The 20218-nt window shown below is 47.4% G+C and overlaps 1 protein-coding gene across 3 annotated transcripts in view; it reads left to right on the forward strand.

Moving 5' to 3' along the window:
• The first annotated feature begins 9517 nt into the window (after positions 1 to 9517).
• The window catches only part of LOC138763973 (calponin-3-like), a 93095-nt gene continuing 82394 nt past the window's right edge, over positions 9518 to 20218 (forward strand). Inside the window, exon 1 of one of the 3 annotated variants that reach the window (XM_069939081.1) lies at positions 9518 to 9664. In XM_069939081.1, the coding sequence (XP_069795182.1) occupies positions 9608 to 9664 (57 nt within the window). In that variant the 5' untranslated portion in view covers positions 9518 to 9607. Of the gene's footprint in view, positions 9665 to 19297; positions 19337 to 19627; positions 19652 to 20218 lie in introns of those variants that run through there. The other 2 variants (XM_069939080.1, XM_069939082.1) reach the window with 2 other exon arrangements.

A 20218-nucleotide genomic window follows, 5' to 3' on the forward strand; every position in this document is an offset into this window, starting at 1 on the left:
TCTGCTCCCAAAATGAGGACTTCTGGTCCAGATGATCTGAGATGTCATCATTCTTCCAAAAACATGGCTTCCCCTCCACCACCATCAACTCAGCCCATACCCACATTTCCTCCACTTCCCACTCATCTTCCTTGGAACCCTCTGCTCCCAGATGTAACAACACAGGATTCCCCTTGTCCTAAACTCCCACCCCACCAGCCTTTGCATCCAACACATTAAGCATTATTTTATGTAACTTCTGTCACCTACAACATAATCCCACCACCAAACACATCTTCTTCTCTCCTCCCCTCTCTGCCTTCCATAGGGATCACTCCCTCTGTAACTCCCTTGTCCACTCACCCTTCCCATTAATCACCCCCTTGTGCCATACTTCCTTTCTCACCATCATTCAGGGCCCCAAACAGTGAAACAATACTTGTGAATCTGCAGGGGACATCTACTGCATCCAGTGTTTCTATATTGGAGAGACTGGACTCAGACTGGGAGATCATTTTGCTGAGCATCTTTGCTCTGTCCAATGACAGGGATCTCCCAGTGGCCAATCATTTAAATTCTGTGCTTCACTCCCAACACTGATATGTCTGTCCATGGCCTCATGTACTGTCAAACCAAGCCTACCCGTAAATTAGAGGAGCAACATTTAATATTCCATCTGGGCACTTTCCAACTGGATGGCATTAACATCAACTTCTCTGATTTCTGCTAGCCTACCGTCCACTGTCTTCTTTCCTTCAGTTCTCCAACCCCTTCCCTCTCCATTCACAGAGCCACCCCCCCTCCCCCATTTACTGGTGTGCCCTCCCTTCCTTATCCAACTATTACCTCCTGCCTGTGGGCCTGTGCTCCTCTCCCTTCCCCTACCATTTTGTTCAGGTGCCTGCCTACATTTTGTTCAAACCTTGATGAAGGACTCAAGTCCAAAACATTAGTTATGTATCTTTATTCTTTACTATATAAAGGACACCGTTTGACCTGGTGAGTTTCTCCAGCATTGTGCTTTTACTTCAATCACGGTGTCTACAGACTTTCGTGTTTTACTCCTCTCGACCTTTCTTCATCATTCTGTTGAAGATTTGTTGGCCTGAAATGTGAACGTGGTGCAGGGCATGCCATTGGAACTGGAGGAACTTGGATTGGGAGAGATGGATTCTCAAATGAAAGCCCATCCACTTTAATACATTCACTTCAAAATAAAACAGCAGGAATAGGCAAGTAAATTGTTGGAGAATACTGTGAGGTACAGAATTAATCTGCTCTGGGAGAGGCAGAGATAACCAAGGATAATGGGAGATAGTATGATATATTCTATCTACATGAATTTTATAGGGCTTCAACATGAGAGACAGGTTATAAGGTGAAAACTCATAAGATCCAGGGCAATTTGGCAAATTGGATCTGAAATTGTCTAGACGATTCGAGGCAAAAGATGATGGTGGAGGGTTTTGTTTTTGCAAGTGGAAGCTTATGACCAGCTGTGAACTGCAGGCAGTGTCACTGGTATCCTTGCTGTTTGTATCTTTCAACTGGATGTGAACGTAGGGGGTGTGAATCATAACTTCAGGGATGACACACATTTGTGTAGTGTTGATAGGAGGCAGTCTTTTCTGTTGCAACAATGTTGGCAAACAAGTAAGAAGGATTGATGGAATTTAATCCAAAGAAATTGAAGAGCTGCATCATATGAGGATTTTTTGGCTTGGCTTCGCGGACGAAGATTCATGGAGGGTAATGTCCACGTCAGCTGCAGGCTCGTTTGTGGCTGACAAGTCCGATGCGGGACAGGCAGACACGGTTGCAGCGGTTGCAGGGGAAAATTGGTTGGTTGGGGTTGGGTGTTGGGTTTTTTGGGGTTTTTGAGGATTAATGAGGCTACAATATACACATTGAATGGTGGGATGCTTAGAAATACTGAGGAACCTCTGTAGACGCCAATGGGATCAGCTGTGGAAAAGATAGTTTAGAAGGCATACAGGATACTTGTCTTTTCGAGCTGTTTGGAGCTTGGAATATAACAGAAGAGAACTTATCATTAGTTTGGCTGCAGCTGAAACACCATGGGCAGTTCTGGTCACCATATGATCACAGGAAGGACATGATTGCAGTGGGGTGGGTGCAAGAGGGATTCTTCAGGATGTTGCATTGGATGAAGCACTTCACCAGTGAGGAGAGACTGGATAGGCTGGGTTTACTTTCCTTGGAGCAGAGGAAACTGGGTGGGGTGGGGGTGCTGATGGAGGGGCATAGGTAAGGTAGATAGAACAGGCCCTTCACCCTACAATGTTTGTGCTGAGCACGAATGCAAAATATAGTGGTAAACTGCAGTATTCAGCATTGTAACGATAGTAGGAAAACATTCCTCAAAACAGATAACTCGAGGGTATAAGTTTAGGTTAAAGAGAGGATTGGAGTAATTTTTTTTACCCAGATGGGGTTGAAATCTGGAATCACTGAAGGTGAACCTACAATTGCAGCAAATGATGAGAAGGGCAAACGGTTTGTTATGAAAGGGAATGATTTCTTGAGTGAGGAAGTCTAATTGCAATTGTAGAAGGTCTTGGTGGGGCCTCACATGGCATTCTCTGCAGTTTTGGTCTTATTGGAATTGACGTACTTGCCAGAGAGGAGTGCAGTGAAAATTTACTACCATGCCTCTGGGGATGTTGGGTTTTTATCAATGAGAAGAGATTGAGACAGGGCAAGCCTCCTTTGGAGTTTGGAAGAAAGATGGAGATCTCATTGAAACCTACAAGGGATCGATAGTCCAGATGTAGGGGTGATGTTTCGTGAGAATGAGGAGTAGTTAATTTAGGATTAAGATTATGAGAAGTTGCTTCAGACAGAAGGGGGTGAATCTTTGGAATTCTCTGCACTGGAAGGTTGTGGAAGCTCAGTAGTTACATTAATTCAAAACAGAGATCAATAAGTTTCTGGGCATTGAATATGGGAATGGTGTTGGAAGATGGCACAAAGCCAAAAGATTACCCATGATCTTTATGAACAATGGGGCAAGATCTTCTCATTGTAATGGTCCTTTGTTCAAATAACATGGAGAGGACAAAAAAAATTTGCATTCTGCTGAAGGATTATGAGCCACGAGAGTCCAGAATTACAAATGTGATAAATCTCTGTCTTAAGACCTGAAATACCATGAGGTAAATAAGATAACAACATTGAATGTATGGCTCAAGATAAAGAGCGTCAATTCAGGGTGCATTTGAAATTGAAATCACCTTTGGCAAATCAGCTGGGAAATGTCTGAGCTTGTGGTGACCAGAATAGATAGGGCCAAAAGTGTTCCCCTGGAGTATTTGGACATTTCTTGAGTTTTCCAATGATTTTCCAATGATTCCAGCACTTTCAAGTTTCATTTCAGATTTGGAGCATTTTTTTTTACATTTCAGTTCTTCTCTGGTCGACTTTGTTCAGCGCCCAAGTCGTCCTTGGACTTCAGCTGTCCACAGGTGCTTCCCTTTCCTCCTGGAGTCCAAAGCTCCGCAGGGTGGTGGGTTAATTGGCCGTTCCAGATTGCCGTGGGGCAGAGGTGGGTGCTGGAATCTGGAGGCATTGGTGTGTGCTGGAATCTGGAGGCAGAGGTGTGTGCTGGAATCTGGAGGCATTGGTGTGTGCTGGAATCTGGAGGCAGAGGTGGGTGCTGGAATCTGGAGGCAGAGGTGTGTGCTGGAATCTGGAGGCAGAGGTGTGTGTTGGTATCTGGAGGCAGAGGTGTGTGTTGGAATCTGGAGGCAGAGTTGTGTGTTGGAATCTGGAGGCAGAGGTGTGTGCTGGAATCTGGAGGCAGAAGTGGGTGCTGGAACCTGGAGGCAGAGGTGGGTGCTGGAACCTGGAGGCAGAGGTGTGTGTTGGAATCTGGAGGCAGAGGTGTGTGCTGGAACCTGGAGGCAGAGGTGGGTGCTGGAATCTGGAGGCATTGGTGTGTGCTGGAATCTGGAGGCATTGGTGTATGCTGGAATCTGGAGGCAGAGGTTGTGTTGGAATCTGGAGGCATTGGAGTGTGCTGGAATCTGGAGGCATCGGTGTGTGCTGGAATCTGGAGGCATCGGTGTGTGCTGGAATCTGGAGGCATTGGTGTGTGCTGGAACCTGGAGGCAGAGGTGTGTGCTGGAACCTGGAGGCAGAGGTGTGTGCTGGAATCTGGAGGCAGAGGTGGATGCTGGAATCTGGAGGCAGAGGTGTGTGCTGGAACCTGGAGGCAGAGGTGGGTGCTGTAATCTGGAGGCAGAGGTGTGTGCTGGAATCTGGAGGCAGAGGTGTGTGCTGGAACCTGGAGGCAGAGGTGGGTGCTGTAATCTGGAGGCAGAGGTGTGTGCTGGAATCTGGAGGCATTGGTGTGTGCTGGAATCTGGAGGCAGAGGTGTGTGTTGGAATCTGGAGGTAGAGGTGTGTGCTGGAACCTGGAGGCAGAGGTGGGTGCTGTAATCTGGAGGCATTGGTGTGTGCTGGAATCTGGAGGCATTGGTGTGTGTTGGAATCTGGAGGTAGAGGTGTGTGCTGGAACCTGGAGGCATTGGTGTGTGCTGGAATCTGGAGGCATTGGTGTGTGCTGGAATCTGGAGGCAGAGGTGGGTGCTGGAATCTGGAGGCAGAGGTGGGTGCTGGAATCTGGAGGCAGAGGTGGGTGCTGGAATCTGGAGGCAGAGGTGGGTGCTGGTATCTGGAGGCAGAGGTGTGTGCTGGAATCTGGAGGCAGAGTTGTGTGTTGGAATCTGGAGGCAGAGGTGTGTGCTGGAATCTGGAGGCAGAGGTGGGTGCTGGAACCTGGAGGCAGAGGTGGGTGCTGTAATCTGGAGGCAGAGGTGTGTGCTGGAATCTGGAGGCAGAGGTGTGTGCTGGAATCTGGAGGCAGAGGTGTGTGCTGGAATCTGGAGGCATTGGTGTGTGTTGGAATCTGGAGGTAGAGGTGTGTGCTGGAACCTGGAGGCATTGGTGTGTGCTGGAATCTGGAGGCATTGGTGTGTGCTGGAATCTGGAGGCAGAGTTGTGTGTTGGAATCTGGAGGCAGAGGTGGGTGCTGGAATCTGGAGGCAGAGGTGGGTGCTGGAATCTGGAGGCAGAGGTGTGTGCTGGTATCTGGAGGCAGAGGTGTGTACTGGAATCTGGTGGCAGAGTTGTGTGTTGGAATCTGGAGGCAGAGGTGTGTGCTGGAATCTGGAGGCAGAGGTGGGTGCAGTAATCTGGAGGCAGAGCTGTGTGCTGGAATCTGGAGGCAGAGGTGGGTGCTGGAATCTGGAGGCAGAGGTGGGTGCTGGAATCTGGAGGCAGAGGTGGGTGCTGGAATCTGGAGGCAGAGGTGTGTGTTGGTATCTGGAGGCAGAGTTGTGTGCTGGAATCTGGAGGCAGAGTTGTGTGTTGGAATCTGGAGGCAGAGGTGTGTGCTGGAATCTGGAGGCAGAGGTGGGTGCTGGAACCTGGAGGCAGAGGTGGGTGCTGGAATCTGGAGGCAGAGGTGGGTGCTGGAATCTGGAGGCATTGGTGTATGCTGGAATCTGGAGGCAGAGGTTGTGTTGGAATCTGGAGGCATTGGAGTGTGCTGGAATCTGGAGGCATCGGTGTGTGCTGGAATCTGGAGACATCGGTGTGTGCTGGAACCTGGAGGCAGAGGTGTGTGCTGGAACCTGGAGGCAGAGGTGTGTGCTGGAATCTGGAGGCAGAGGTGGATGCTGGAATCTGGAGGCAGAGGTGGGTGCTGGAATCTGGAGGCAGAGGTGGGTGCTGGAATCTGGAGGCAGAGGTGTGTGCTGGAATCTGGAGGCAGAGGTGTGTGTTGGTATCTGGAGGCAGAGGTGTGTGCTGGAATCTGGAGGCAGAGTTGTGTGTTGGAATCTGGAGGCAGAGGTGTGTGCTGGAATGTGGAGGCAAAGGTGGATGCTGGAACCTGGATGCAGAGGTGGGTGCTGGAACCTGGAGGCAGAGGTGTGTGTTGGAATCTGGAGGCAGAGGTGTGTGCTGGAACCTGGAGGCAGAGGTGTGTGTTGGAATCTGGAGGCAGATGTGTGTGCTGGAATCTGGAGGCAGAGGTGTGTGCTGGAATCTGGAGGCAGATGTGGGTGCTGGAATCTGGAGGCAGAGGTGTGTGCTGGAACCTGGAGGCAGAGGTGTGTGCTGGAATCTGGAGGCAGAGGTGGGTGCTGGAATCTGGAGGCAGAGGTGGGTGCTGGAATCTGGAGGCAGAGGTGTGTGCTGGAATCTGGAGGCAGAGGTGTGTGTTGAAACCTGGAGGCAGAGGTGTGTGCTGGAACCTGGAGGCAGAGGTGTGTGCTGGAATCTGGAGGCAGAGGTGGATGCTGGAATCTGGAGGCAGAGGTGGGTGCTGGAATCTGGAGGCAGAGGGTGTGCTGGAATCTGGAGGCAGAGGTGTGTGTTGGTATCTGGAGGCAGAGGTGTGTGCTGGAATCTGGAGGCAGAGTTGTGTGTTGGAATCTGGAGGCAGAGGTGTGTGCTGGAATCTGGAGGCAGAGGTGGATGCTGGAACCTGGAGGCAGAGGTGGGTGCTGGAACCTGGAGGCAGAGGTGTGTGTTGGAATCTGGAGGCAGAGGTGTGTGCTGGAACCTGGAGGCAGAGGTGTGTGTTGGAATCTGGAGGCAGATGTGTGTGCTGGAATCTGGAGGCAGAGGTGTGTGCTGGAATCTGGAGGCATTGGCGTGTGCTGGAATCTGGAGGCAGAGGTGGGTGCTGGAATCTGGAGGCAGAGGTGTGTGCTGGAATCTGGAGGCAGAGGTGGGTGCTGGAATCTGGAGGCAGAGGTGGGTGCTGGAATCTGGAGGCAGAGGTGTGTGCTGGAATCTGGAGGCAGAGGTGTGTGTTGGAACCTGGAGGCAGAGGTGTGTGCTGAAACCTGGAGGCAGAGGTGTGTGCTGGAATCTGGAGGCAGAGGTGGATGCTGGAATCTGGAGGCAGAGGTGGGTGCTGGAATCTGGAGGCAGAGGGTGTGCTGGAATCTGGAGGCAGAGGTGTGTGTTGGTATCTGGAGGCAGAGGTGTGTGCTGGAATCTGGAGGCAGAGTTGTGTGCTGGAATCTGGAGGCAGAGGTGTGTGCTGGAATCTGGAGGCAGAGGTTGTGTTGGAATCTGGAGGCATTGGAGTGTGCTGGAATCTGGAGGCAGAGGTGTGTGCTGGAATCTGGAGGCATTGGTGTGTGCTGGAACCTGGAGGCAGAGGTGTGTGCTGGAACCTGGAGGCAGAGGTGGATGCTGGAATCTGGAGGCAGAGGTGGGTGCTGGAATCTGGAGGCAGAGGTGTGTGCTGGAATCTGGAAGCAGAGGGTGTGCTGGAATCTGGAGGCAGAGGTGTGTGTTGGTATCTGGAGGTAGAGGTGTGTGCTGGAATCTGGAGGCAGAGTTGTGTGTTGGAATCTGGAGGCAGAGGTGTGTGCTGGAATCTGGAGGCAGAGGTGTGTGCTGGAACCTGGAGGCAGAGGTGGGTGCTGGAATCTGGAGGCAGAGGTGTGTGCTGGAATCTGGAGGCATTGGTGTGTGCTGGAATCTGGAGGCAGAGGTGTGTGCTGGAATCTGGAGGCATTGGTGTGTGTTGGAATCTGGAGGTAGAGGTGTGTGCTGGAACCTGGAGGCATTGGTGTGTGCTGGAATCTGGAGGCATTGGTGTGTGCTGGAATCTGGAGGCAGAGGTGGGTGCTGGAATCTGGAGGCAGAGGTGGGTGCTGGAATCTGGAGGCAGAGGTGGGTGCTGGAATCTGGAGGCAGAGGTGGGTGCTGGAATCTGGAGGCAGAGGTGGGTGCTGGAATCTGGAGGCAGAGGTGTGTGCTGGTATCTGGAGGCAGAGGTGTGTGCTGGAATCTGGAGGCAGAGGTGGGTGCTGGAATCTGGAGGCAGAGGTGGGTGCTGGAATCTGGAGGCAGAGGTGGGTGCTGGAATCTGGAGGCAGAGGTGGGTGCTGGAATCTGGAGGCAGAGGTGTGTGTTGGTATCTGGAGGCAGAGGTGTGTGCTGGAATCTGGAGGCAGAGTTGTGTGCTGGAATCTGGAGGCAGAGGTGTGTGCTGGAATCTGGAGGCAGAGGTGGGTGCTGGAACCTGGAGGCAGATGTGGGTGCTGGAATCTGGAGGCAGAGGTGGGTGCTGGAATCTGGAGGCAGAGGTGGGTGCTGGAATCTGGAGGCAGAGGTGTGTGCTGGAATCTGGAGGCAGAGGTGTGTGCTGGAATCTAGAGGCAGAGGTGGGTGCAGTAATCTGGAGGCAGAGGTGGGTGCTGGAATCTGGAGGCAGAGGTGGGTGCTGGAATCTGGAGGCAGAGATGGGTGCTGGAATCTGGAGGCAGAGGTGGGTGCTGGAATCTGGAGGCAGAGGTGTGTGTTGGTATCTGGAGGCAGAGGTGTGTGCTGGAATCTGGAGACAGAGTTGTGTGTTGGAATCTGGAGGCAGAGGTGTGTGCTGGAATCTGGAGGCAGAGGTGGGTGCTGGAACCTGGAGGCAGAGGTGGGTGCTGGAATCTGGAGGCAGAGGTGGGTGCTGGAATCTGGAGGCAGAGGTGTGTGCTGGAATGTGGAGGCAGAGGTGGGTGCTGGAACCTGGAGGCAGAGGTGGGTGCTGGAATCTGGAGGCAGAGGTGGGTGCTGGAATCTGGAGGCAGAGGTGGGTGCTGGAATCTGGAGGCAGAGGTGGGTGCTGGAATCTGGAGGCAGAGGTGTGTGGGGGGGGGGGGGGGGCGGGGTTCATGGGGATGGAGTGCGGTCGTACGCTAGGAACTACTCCTTAACTCCACTCACTCGGTGTGACCTGCCGAGTTTCTCCAACTTTGCCCTTCTTTTTCCTGCCCTCCCGGGTTTCAGCGTCCCATTCGCAGGGCACGTGTACTTTCCAACGGGAATGATTTGGTTTCATTAGAAACGGTGACCGCGGGAGATATGAAACGTCTCGTTGCAAAAGCAGAGAATGTATCGGAAATAAAATTCCCTGCCCACAGTAGGTCCAATTCTCCAGTCCAAAGGGGACCTGTGGTTCCCATCGCGGGGTTCCTTCAAACTCAAACTCGGGGACGGGACAGGAGAGGGAGGGAGAAACTCAGCGCTGATAAAGATACACAGCAGACGCTTCTGGCTTGAGACCAAGTCCTTGCACGTTTCGCTCCGCGACCCCCACCTCCTCCACTTGACAAGCCAGCCCCCCCACCCGCAATTCCATGCCCCCCCCAATTCCATGGCCACCCGTCCGGTGGGAGAGGCTGCAGAGCCCGGGAGCGGGGTCAGTGCCGAGCCGGGAGAGGGGGCGGGGCTCCCCGGGTGAAACAAAGGCTGCGAAGCCCATTGGCCCGAGCGCTCCGCCAATGGCCGCTCGCGGAGCCGGGCTCGCGGCCGAAGGGGTGGGCTGCTCGGTCTGGCCAGCTCGGCGCGAGAGAGGCGGCGGTGCGGGGAGCGGGAGCAACAGCAGCAGCAGCACCAGCGTCTTGTGGAGCCCGGGCCTCAGCGCGTCGCGTCCGCCTCTCCCCCTCTCTCTCTCCCAGGAGCAGCCCCCTCCCCTCCCCCCACCCACCCACCCACCCCCCACCAGCACCCCGTCCTGCTCGCGCTCTCTCTCTCTCTCTCTCTCTCTCTCTCTCTCTCAGCCCTCATTCAGAGCTCCCCCCGGCTCACAATGGCTCACTTCAACAGGGGTCCCGCGTACGGGCTGACCGCCGAAGTCCGGAACAAGGTAACGTGCGAGCACTCGGATAAGTTGCACCGGCAAATCTGTGCAGGAGGAACTCCCGCGGGGGGGCAGGGGGGGGGGCTTTCTCCTAAAGGACTACGCATTGGGGAAGGCGCCGGTGCCATCGGCTCTTTTGTGTCGGATTCCGTGCGGTGTAATTTAAAGTAAAACGCCGCAAGTGGGTGGGCGGAGGCGCCTTTTTTTCGCGCACAGGGTCGTCCCCTCCCCGCCTCTATTGTCTGAGGGCGCCTTTGATGTGGCCGCGAATTCCACGGGGAAGGGAGCCCGACGTCAGGTTTTCCCAACCCCCCGAATCTGGCAGAATCCCCACAGGAAGGAGTGGAGGGGGAGGGGGAAGGGGAAGGGGAAGGGGAGGAGGAGGGGGAGGGGGGAGGGGGAAGGGGAAGGGGAGGAGGAGGAAGGGGAAGGGGAGGAGGGGGAAGGGGAAGGGGAGGAGGGGGAAGGGGAGGGGGGAGGGGGAAGGGGAGAGGGGAGGGGGAAGGGGAGGGGGAAGGGGAGGGGGAAGGGGAGGGGGAGGGGGAAGGGGAGGGGGAGGGGGAAGGGGAGGGGGAAGGGGAGAGGGGAGGGGGAAGGGGAGAGGGGAGGGGGAAGGGGAGAGGGGAGGGGGAAGGGGAGAGGGGAAGGGGAGAGGGGAGGGGGAGAGGGGAGGGGGAGAGGAGGGGGACCATTTGACTGAGGTGCTCTGATTTGGTGCTGGTGGAATTTGCCCTTGCCCTGATTCTGCAAGGGGCTTATCAGCTTGAAAGCAAATGTCAATGTTTCTTCTAAGTTTGGGTTATGCCGTTCGTGGGGCTTTTAAAAAAAAAAAATTCAGAAGATAATGCAGGTAGATAAAATGCATTGTGTCTGTCACCCTTGTATGGCATTTGAGAGAGGACCTTCAAATGATGTCTGGGATAGATCGACCCCGGGGGAGGGTGAGAGATGCTGGTCTCTCTTATTGTGGCCACGAGTAACTTGGGCATCGCACAATTGACGTTGCAAGACCTGATTGCTCGAATGATTTTTGTTCGTTTGCTTATTTGATCAATAGAAGACGAAATGGCAAGATAATGACAGCAGTTGAGAATGGAAATGCCAGTTCTCCACTTCTTTAAAAGAAAGTTCTAGGCATTTAATAATTTTGAATCTGAGCAATTTCTGGGCTATCTCCCAGACAGATAATATCTCCCAGCAGGAGATCCACAATTAATGTGAGGCGGGGCAGCCCTGCTGCTCCACACATTTAATAAGAGCTGTGTTTTGTATGTGTGCAAAATGCAGAGGCTTTCGGCAAACCCATATTTCTTATAAGTAATTCAACCAGCCTGCACATCCTAAGTAACTTGCAAAACAAAATCAAAAATGACCAGTTTTGCAAATTGATTGAATTGGTGTCCTATCAAATTGATCTGCTCCTAGCCAGAAAATGCAGGTCAGGTAGAACCTGTGGAAAGAATTTCAGTATACCTGTATCTTTGGCTTGGCTTCGCGGACGAAGATTTATGGAGGGGGTAAAAAGTCCACGTCAGCTGCAGGCTCGTTTGTGGCTGACAAGTCCGATGCGGGACAGGCAGACACGATTGCAGCGGTTGCAAGGGAAAATTGGTTGGTTGGGGTTGGGTGTTGGGTTTTTCCTCCTTTGCCTTTTGTTCGTGAGGTGGGCTCTGCGGTCTTCTTCAAAGGAGGTTGCTGCCCGCCAAACTGTGAGGCGCCAAGATGCACGGTTTGAGGCGTTATCAGCCCACTGGCGGTGGTCAATGTGGCAGGCACCAAGAGATTTCTTTAGGCAGTCCTTGTACCTTTTCTTTGGTGCACTTCTGTCACAGTGGCCAGTGGAGAGCTCGCCATATAACACGATCTTGGGAAGGCGATGGTCCTCCATTCTGGAGACGTGACCCATCCAGCGCAGCTGGATCTTCAGCAGCGTGGACTCGATGCTGTCGACCTCTGCCATCTCGAGTACTTCGACGTTAGGGTTGTAAGCGCTCCAATGGATGTTGAGGATGGAGCGGAGACAACGCTGGTGGAAGCGTTCTAGGAGCCGTAGGTGGTGTATATATGTGTATATATGACAATAAACTCGCATTGAACGTGTCTGGTCTGAGACTCTTGGGCAAAACTAGATGGTTGATTGACCTGGTGGATTGTAATATTTGGAACTTTTTAAAAATTAGTATTTGCATATTATATTTTGGTGTCCTGGCGTAACTCTGAAATTAAAATAGCAAACGTTGTGCAAGAGAGCCACAATCTGAGGAATCCGCTCTGATTCAGTTCCAAGACATTGCAACATACTATTAGTGACAAGAACTGGAGGTTTTGACCTTTTCTCCAAGATGTATGTGTACTATCTAGCACTCCTCCCAAGCTAATTTTCCTTTTGTAGATGCTCTTGTGTATATCTATTTACAGTATTGTACCTAACAAAGTACAATGGATCTTTCCTAAAAATTTTTTTTAAATGTCCTTTTAATCCCACTCCATTGAAGTAAACTATGTAGGTATCTTGATCCTTTAGGGTTGTGCACCAATAAAGGAACAGAGTAATTGAGATGGGTTACATATAGAGGTTGTATGAAGAGCCTTATTTTTGAGATCAAGGCCTGACTGAATAATTAAGAAAAGCATGAGAACGTCAAAAATCTGGCTGAGGTTAATATTCTGTGCTAGCATTGATCTCAATGTTCATAAAATTAACAATGTTAATATCAGGCTTCACATTCATAAGAATTTGAGACCAATTTTAGCTGAAAGCACAGAAGAATCATATCACTTTAACATAGAATGCAATATTATGCTCTTCAATTCTGCTGACTTCTGAGGGGTATATTGTGCATTTTGTGGTTCCCGCTGAGTGGAGCTGCAGCAATAAAAGATTGCTCTGCAAAGATGTGGCAATCCAATAAGATGACCTGTCAAGGCTGGGAGAAAAATTGAGTTTGAGTGCTGAGAATGGGCCACTGGCATAAAACCATAAAGTGTCTCGACTAGCCAGGTGTAATATTACCCAGCATAGGTATTTTGAGTGGCTTTCTAAAGAAGTAAGGAATTTACTGCTTTGTCACAACATATGTACTGCTCTTCCACTCCTGTACTGAAGAGAGAGCTGAAATTTGCTGACTTGAGATTGGTATAAAATTCTTATTGATATGCACCTGACTGTGCTCGTGTTATTTCATTTTGGATGTTTTTGCATGCTTTGCATTCCACCTTTTTGTATTTGTAATTTGAGGAATGCGAGATTCCCCAGTGGGACAGAGGAGTACAGGTTTGAAGGATTAGATTTTAAGAGGCTCCAATACTTTCCAAGGTGCTCAATTGTGTTCAAATGTTACTGATGTGGTGCCATTATTTCTCTTGTCAGTGTAGATGCTGTATCCAGCTGGAAGAGAATCCTGTCCCACTTCAGTAAGGGAGACTGATCCTTTGTTAAATGTGGTTGTCTGGCCTCTTAAACTTTAAGAAAATCTGCTTTGGATGTAGTTTAAGGTGGTGGTAAATTGTTTTACAACAAAGAATACAGTAAAATTATTTTCTTGTTATGGTACTTGTGTTTTGATCTTAAACTGTGTGTGCCGTTCATGATTTCAAATCATTATTCAAAAACAAAAATCATTACTGAAATTTAAGGCATCTTAATATATTTGGTAGGCTGGAAGTGGGAGTGCTGGATTTGCTCTCTCATCATCAAGCTAATGGTTACTGTTCTTTCTTTTTTTGGCTTGGCTTCGCGGACGAAGATTTATGGAGGGCTACGTCCATGTCTGCTGCAGGCTCGTTGGTGACTGACAAGCCCGATGCGGGACAGGCAGGCGCGGTTGCAAGGGAAAATTGGTTGGTTGGATGTTGGGTTTTTCCTCCTTTGTCTTTTGTCAGTGAGGTGGGCTCTGCGGTCTTCTTCAAAGGAGGTTGCTGCCCGCCGAACTGTGAGGCGCCAAGATGCACGGTTGGAGGCGAGATCAGCCCACTGGCGGTGGTCAATGTGGCAGACACTAAGAGATTTCTTTAAGCAGTCCTTGTACCTCTTCTTTTGTGCACCTCTGTCTCGGTGGCCAGTGGTTACTGTGCAGTAACATTAAATAGCATTGAATAATGTCCTTGTTCATAATGGCTGCATTTATTACCTGCTATTTCATTCTCTCTGAAGAGCTGAACAGGCAAGCGACCTCAATGAACTTCAGTGTAAAGCATTCCAATGGCCTTTTGAGTGTTTTTATTCTTTGGGATTAAACCAGCAAAATAAGTCTAAGATCTTAACACTTTCTGTGATGTTGCTTGTCTAAGATAGCTGATTTGCAATGTTGTATCATTTTGCTTTCAACGAAAGCTTTGAAAATTCACATCTGAGCCATGCTGCTCACTTTATATTTTCTACATTTACATCAAGCTATCAAATACAAGATATCTCTAATGTAGTTTAAGAAATAAAATTTATCCTAATTTTTTTTGTTGCCAGAATCTGTTTAAAGAAAAACTGTGTATTTTAAGTTTAGAGCCATAGAACACGATAGCACAGAAAATAGGCCATTGGACCTTTCTAGTCTGTGCTGATCAATATTCTGCCAATCCCATTGACATACTCCCATTCCATAACTTTCCAGACCACTCCCCTCTATATATCTATCCGATCTATTCTTAAAACAAGATCGAGCCTGTATTCACCACATGAGATGGCATACTCCATACTCCACCACTCTGAGTGAAGATCTTTCCCCCAATATTCCCCCTAAATTTTTTTCCCTTTCATCTAAAAACTATGACCTCTTGTATTTATCTCCTTCAATCTAAGTGGAAAAAGTCTCCTCACCTCCACTCTACCTCTCATAGTCTTTATCAAATCTCCCCTCATTCTTTTTTGCTCCAAGGAATAAAGTCTTAATCTTGCCCTGTAACTCAACTCCTGAAGATCTGGCCTCATCCTAGTAAATCTTCTCTGCACTCTTTCAATCTTATTGATATTCTTCCTGTAGTTAGGCCACCAGAACTGCACACAATATTCCAAATTTGGCCTCACCAATGGCTTAGGCAACTTCAGCTTAACATCCCAACTCCTATACTGAATACTTTGATTTATAAAGGCTAAGATGCCAAAAGTTTTCTATTCAACCCTGCCCACGTGTGATACCTCCTTCAGGGAACAATGATCTATATTCCCATATCTTTTGGTTCTCTGCACTCCTCAGTGCCCTATTATTTACTGTTTATACCTTGGTTTGCCTTTCCAAAATGCATCACCTCACACTTGCCTGCATTAAACTCCATCTGCTATTTTTGGCCCATTCTTTGTTTGTGTGAAATTAAATTAAAAAGCTAGTCAAGTTGCTGCAATTCCATTTTCATTCACTCAATTAAGAACACAAGGACTCATATTTTAGTTAATGTACCTGCTATGCCTTTGGGTGGTGGTGTTGTCATTTCTCTAATGCCGTGTAATCATCTGTATTTTGACTTCAGAGAGGGAAAGGGAGATGCCAATAAATAGTTTGTATTTGGTTGAGTGCAGCAGCGTGTGAAGGGCTCAACTACTCTGCCACAGTTACATTTATTGCTTGAATGTTTACATTCAAGTACAGGTCTGAAGCCAGTTTGTTGGTGCATGAGATACTTCCATTCTGATTTCTCCATGCCATCTAACCAGCAAAATAAAATGTGATGGACACAAAAGTTATGGTACTTGACCAGCTGGGGCAAACTGTATTGTAGCCATACAGTCATTGCTAGTTATTTGAATGACTGGTATGCAGGGTAAAATAAAACCACATTAATATTTCATCTCAAAAGGTGGAATACGTTTAAATTGTTATTTAAAAAAAAAACTTTTAAGGTGAATGCAGATAGTACAAACATTTTAGGGTAAAAGTTTCAATGACACTTTGACATTTCAGTTAGATTGTTAATTGTAACTCTTGTATCAGAGAAGAGGTGGAAAATCTTGTGAAATGATGGAAGAGTAATCACCTGAGTCTCAGTGTGGACAAAATGAAGGACATGATTGTGGACTTCAGGAGGTCCAGGAATGATCACCCTCCACTACACATAACCAATTCTGTAGTGGGGTGCATCAAGTTCCTTAGAAATCACTTAAACTAGTGACCTATGAGGATACTCAAAATCTATTCACTTGTCAGGAAAGCGCAACGGTGACTGTACTTCCTGAGAAGACTGAAGCTGGCAAGGCTAACTGCCTTCTATGGGAGCTCTGTCGAAAGCATCCTAGACGACTGCATCATAGTGAGGCACCGTTGCTGCAGAGGAATGGATCGGAGGTCAATCCATAAGAATGGCAGAGAGAATCACTGGAGTCTCCCTCCACCCCCCCCCAAAAAAAACAAAATTCGACATGATCTATCAGGTTCTTTGTCTGATATAGACGTGCAAAATCATTGAGAACCCCTACCACCCTGCTTTCATTTGTGCCCGTCGGGGAAGAGGTACAGAAGTATCAGAGCAGAGCCAGCACCAGGGTGAGAAACTGCTTCTTCTCACGGGCAGTTAGAATGCTGAACAACACTAATCATCCGAGACTCGTACTCCTGAAACAACATTTATTTGTATAGTTGAAATAATGTCCTGCATGTATATTGTTTGTCTTTGTGAGTTGCGTCTGGTTGTACGTCTGCATATTTTGCATCGAGAACCAGAGAACGCTATTTTGTCAGGTTGTACCTGTACAATCAGAGGACAATAAACTTGACTCGTATGTCTTGAAAGGGATATCTGAGATGCGGTGCCTTTCTAATGGCCAGCTTCTATGAAGATCAGTTCGCCTCAAACTGTAGAACTTTTTAAATGTTTAATAGAGTGGAATATTGATATTATGAAGTAGATTACAGTTATAGAAACATAATAGTATTACAAAAATTTGAAGAATAACTAGTTCAGCAACATGGAAAAAAACAAAAGTCTTTGTTCTTTTCTCTTGTCAAAAATCTTAAATATATATAAAAAACAAAATTTAGAAAAATGACCTGTTGCAGCACATGTAAGAATAGTTGGCTAGTGGCTAAGAATTAGAAAGAGACAACTGAGGCAGTTAAAAACCATCTACCAAGCTGAATAATAGTTTGAAATATTTCCACAGAAATGCAAAAGTTAAATGTTTCAATAGTCAGTGGTCTGTATGTTTACAGTTTATAACACTACAGTGGAAAAAAAACAAGTAAATATTAATTTAATATCCTAAAATTGACCATTGTCAAGATAATACCATTGAATAGTGCCTCAGAAATATTTTAAATTGGAGTCAACATTTTGAAGTTTGAAATAATTTAACTGTATAAACTAATACCTACTTAATGATTTTATTTGCAATGAGATGAATGCATATACAGTTTTGCACTTATTCTCTCATAGAGTGTGCAGGATCGTAAAAACATTTACAATAAATCATGTTAAAATAATAATTTTCTAAAGCACTGTTTCAGCTGTGACTTAAAATGCAAATTTTCTTTGTTTTTCTTTTCTGCAAACTATATAACTTGAAGGTATTAATGCATTTAATTTTAGAAAAGACTGACTAGCTGAACTTGGAGCAAAACATAAATTACCACAGGGTAAAGATGCTTGTCGTGTACAAAACCACTTGTCTGTAAAAGATTATTTGATTGTGGTAGAAACTAAAGTTGGCGTGTCTGCTCTGCAGGACATTTCCATTCCACAAACTGGAGTGTCATTTTAGTGCTCCATTCCACTCCAAGTTGCCTTCATTCTCCCTCATAGTTCAATTTTTTGGGTGTGATGAGACGTTAACTCAGTTTCTCTCTGCACAGATACTGCTTGACTTGTGTATTTTTTTTAAAGACCTGTGTATTTCTGACACCTGCATTTCCAGCAACTGTAGTTGTGATCATCAGTTGAATGTATTTAATTAAAATGATATCTACACATGTTCTGTGTACGGTATCTAATTTTAATAGTTTGCTCACTGCTCCAGAAAGAATTCGAAATTCAAATTGCATTTTTTTGAAATGCAAAACAAAAATGGACACCACAAAATAAATAAAACACCACTGACAAAATGGTGCTAATCTAGTTTTGTTATCATATTTCAGGCATTTAACTGCAAAAAATAATTGATTGGAAGATGATGGTAACCACATGAACACAGTGTATGTAAGTGCATCCAGAAACATGGGCCCACTCTTCCAAGTTTCCAAGCTATCAGGATTGTTCTTGTAAAGATACCATTCTTCCAATTTCTCTACCTTATCTGTTTTGAGGATGAGGCATTTCACTCCAGGACATCTGAAACCTCCTCATTCTTTACATATGGATTTCCTCCTCACTGCCATTGATGAAGCCCACACTCACACTTCTACCCTCGCTTCACATCCCAAAGGACAGAGTTCCTTTAGTAAATGATGCTGGAGAAACTCAGGAGGTCAAACAGTATACTTTGGTTGTCTTTTTTAACCTTTGCTATACAATGTTTTGGGACTTGAACCTTTCATCAAGGTATGAGCAAAATGTAGGCAGGTACTTGAAAGCCTGCCTATATTTTGCTCGTACCTTGATGAGGGTTTGAAGCCTGAAACATTGGTTATGCATCTAACTTTATGTAAAGTTCACTGACCTGCTAAGTTTCTCCAGCATTGTGTTTTTACTTCAGTCCATAATGTCTGCAGACTTGTGTTTTACTTGAGTCCCTTTGGTCCTGCTTTTCCACTCCAACAGATTCTGTAACTGACACTTTATCCTTAACAATTCTGCTCAAAATGTAGACCAGTCTTTTTCTCCTGCTGATGTTGCTTGACCTGCTGAGTTCTTCCAGCAAACCATGTTTAACTTCAGATTCCATCATCTGCAGCCTCCCGTGTGTCTCCTGTTGTCACTTCTGCTTGATTTCACCCCACCCCCCCAGCCACTTCTTCCCCCTCACCACCCCAATTTACTTTTCCCAGGGAATCTGTCTCCCTGAGGCTCCCTCATTCACACTTCCTGCCGTAACAGCAGAAAGTGTAGAACTTGTCCCTGCATGTCCCCCCTGAAGCCAGTCTTTCCAGGTGAGGCAGAGCTTTACATGCACATCATCTAACCTAATTTGCTTCATTCTGTATACTTGGTGTGGCCTTTACATCAGTGAGATCAAACGCAGATTGGATGACCGCTTCCTTACATACCTGCACTCTGGGTTTAAGCTTGAACTTCCTTCAGCCATTCCAGTAGAGATGTGTTGGTCTTTAGAATCATACATAATCATTGGTGAGGCCAAATGTAAGCTTAAAGAACAGCATATATTCCTCCTGGAATTCTCAAACCTGATGGCATGAACATTAATCTTTCTAACTTTGGGTAAACCAAAATTTACCTGCATCTGGTTCCATAGTTGCCATCTCTACCTAATCCTGTATTTTTCTCTCTAACTCCAACCCCCCATGCTTTTCCAGTGGTCCCTCCTGTTACCTGTCACTCCATCTCTCCCACCTTCCATCCAATACCTCTTCACCTCTCCCCATTTTTTCCCCTTCATGTATGGAATATTGGCCTATTTTTCTTTGTTCTTTATAAAGGATCCAGAACTGAAATGTTGACTGATCCTTCCAGCAGTTCATTGTTTGCTCAGGGTTCCAGAGTTGACAGTTTTTGTTTCTCTCAGGTCTTGTGGTTAGAATGGTAATTGCAAACCATTCTCACCATCTGTTAGAGGTAATGTTGCAGGTCTACAAATCTCTGGTGAGACAACACTTGTTATTATGTTCTGTTCTGGTTGCCTTGTTACAGGAAGGGTGTGGAAGCTATTGGGAGGCTGCAGTGGAGATTTGCCAGGATGTTGCCTGGATTGGAGAATGTGCCTTATGAGGCAAGGTTAGCAGAGCTAGGGGTTTTCTCTTTGGCGTGATGAAGGACGTGAGGTGACTTCATAAAGGTTTAGAAGATTGAGAGGCATAAATGGAGTGGACCTCCAACACCTTTCTGCTGGGTCAACAATAAGAAATACCAGAGGACATCTGAACAAAGTGAGGGAAGGAAAATTTGGAGATGTCTGGGGTAAGTTTTTACACCGAAGTGGGTGCCTAGAATGCATTGCCATGGGTGGTGGTGGAGGCTGATACAATAGGGACATTCAAAAGACTCTTAGGCACATGGATGAAAGTAGAGACTTCTGAGGTAGGGAAGATTTAGTTTTTTTGAGTAGGTTTATGTTGTTTAACACAACTTTGTGGCCTGAAGGGCTTGTGCTGCGTTCCAGTTATTGTGTGTATTTTTTTTAAAATCTAAAATTCAGCAAGCTAAGTAACTGTCTAGGATACAGTGAGTATAGAGGAAGTGTATCTATGTCACATTTTTATTAAGCAGAAAAAATTGATTCTTTGTGGTTCAGAATGTACTCTTTTTCTGGAAAGGTGGGACTGGGGCTTTTCCTCGCAAGCTTTTGACCATTGGTTTAAAAATTGCTGTCATTGGTGTTTAGACATCATCCACTTCTTGCATTTGGTTAACCTGTTATACCCCAAGATTGTAGCGACATGGTTAGTAGCGGTTAGTGCAATACTATGACAGCACCAGCCACTTGGGTTTGAATCCAGCAGTGTCTTTTAGGAGGTTGTATGTTCT

Source organism: Narcine bancroftii, chromosome 5, assembly GCF_036971445.1.
Source record: "Narcine bancroftii isolate sNarBan1 chromosome 5, sNarBan1.hap1, whole genome shotgun sequence".
Taxonomy (NCBI): domain Eukaryota; kingdom Metazoa; phylum Chordata; class Chondrichthyes; order Torpediniformes; family Narcinidae; genus Narcine; species Narcine bancroftii.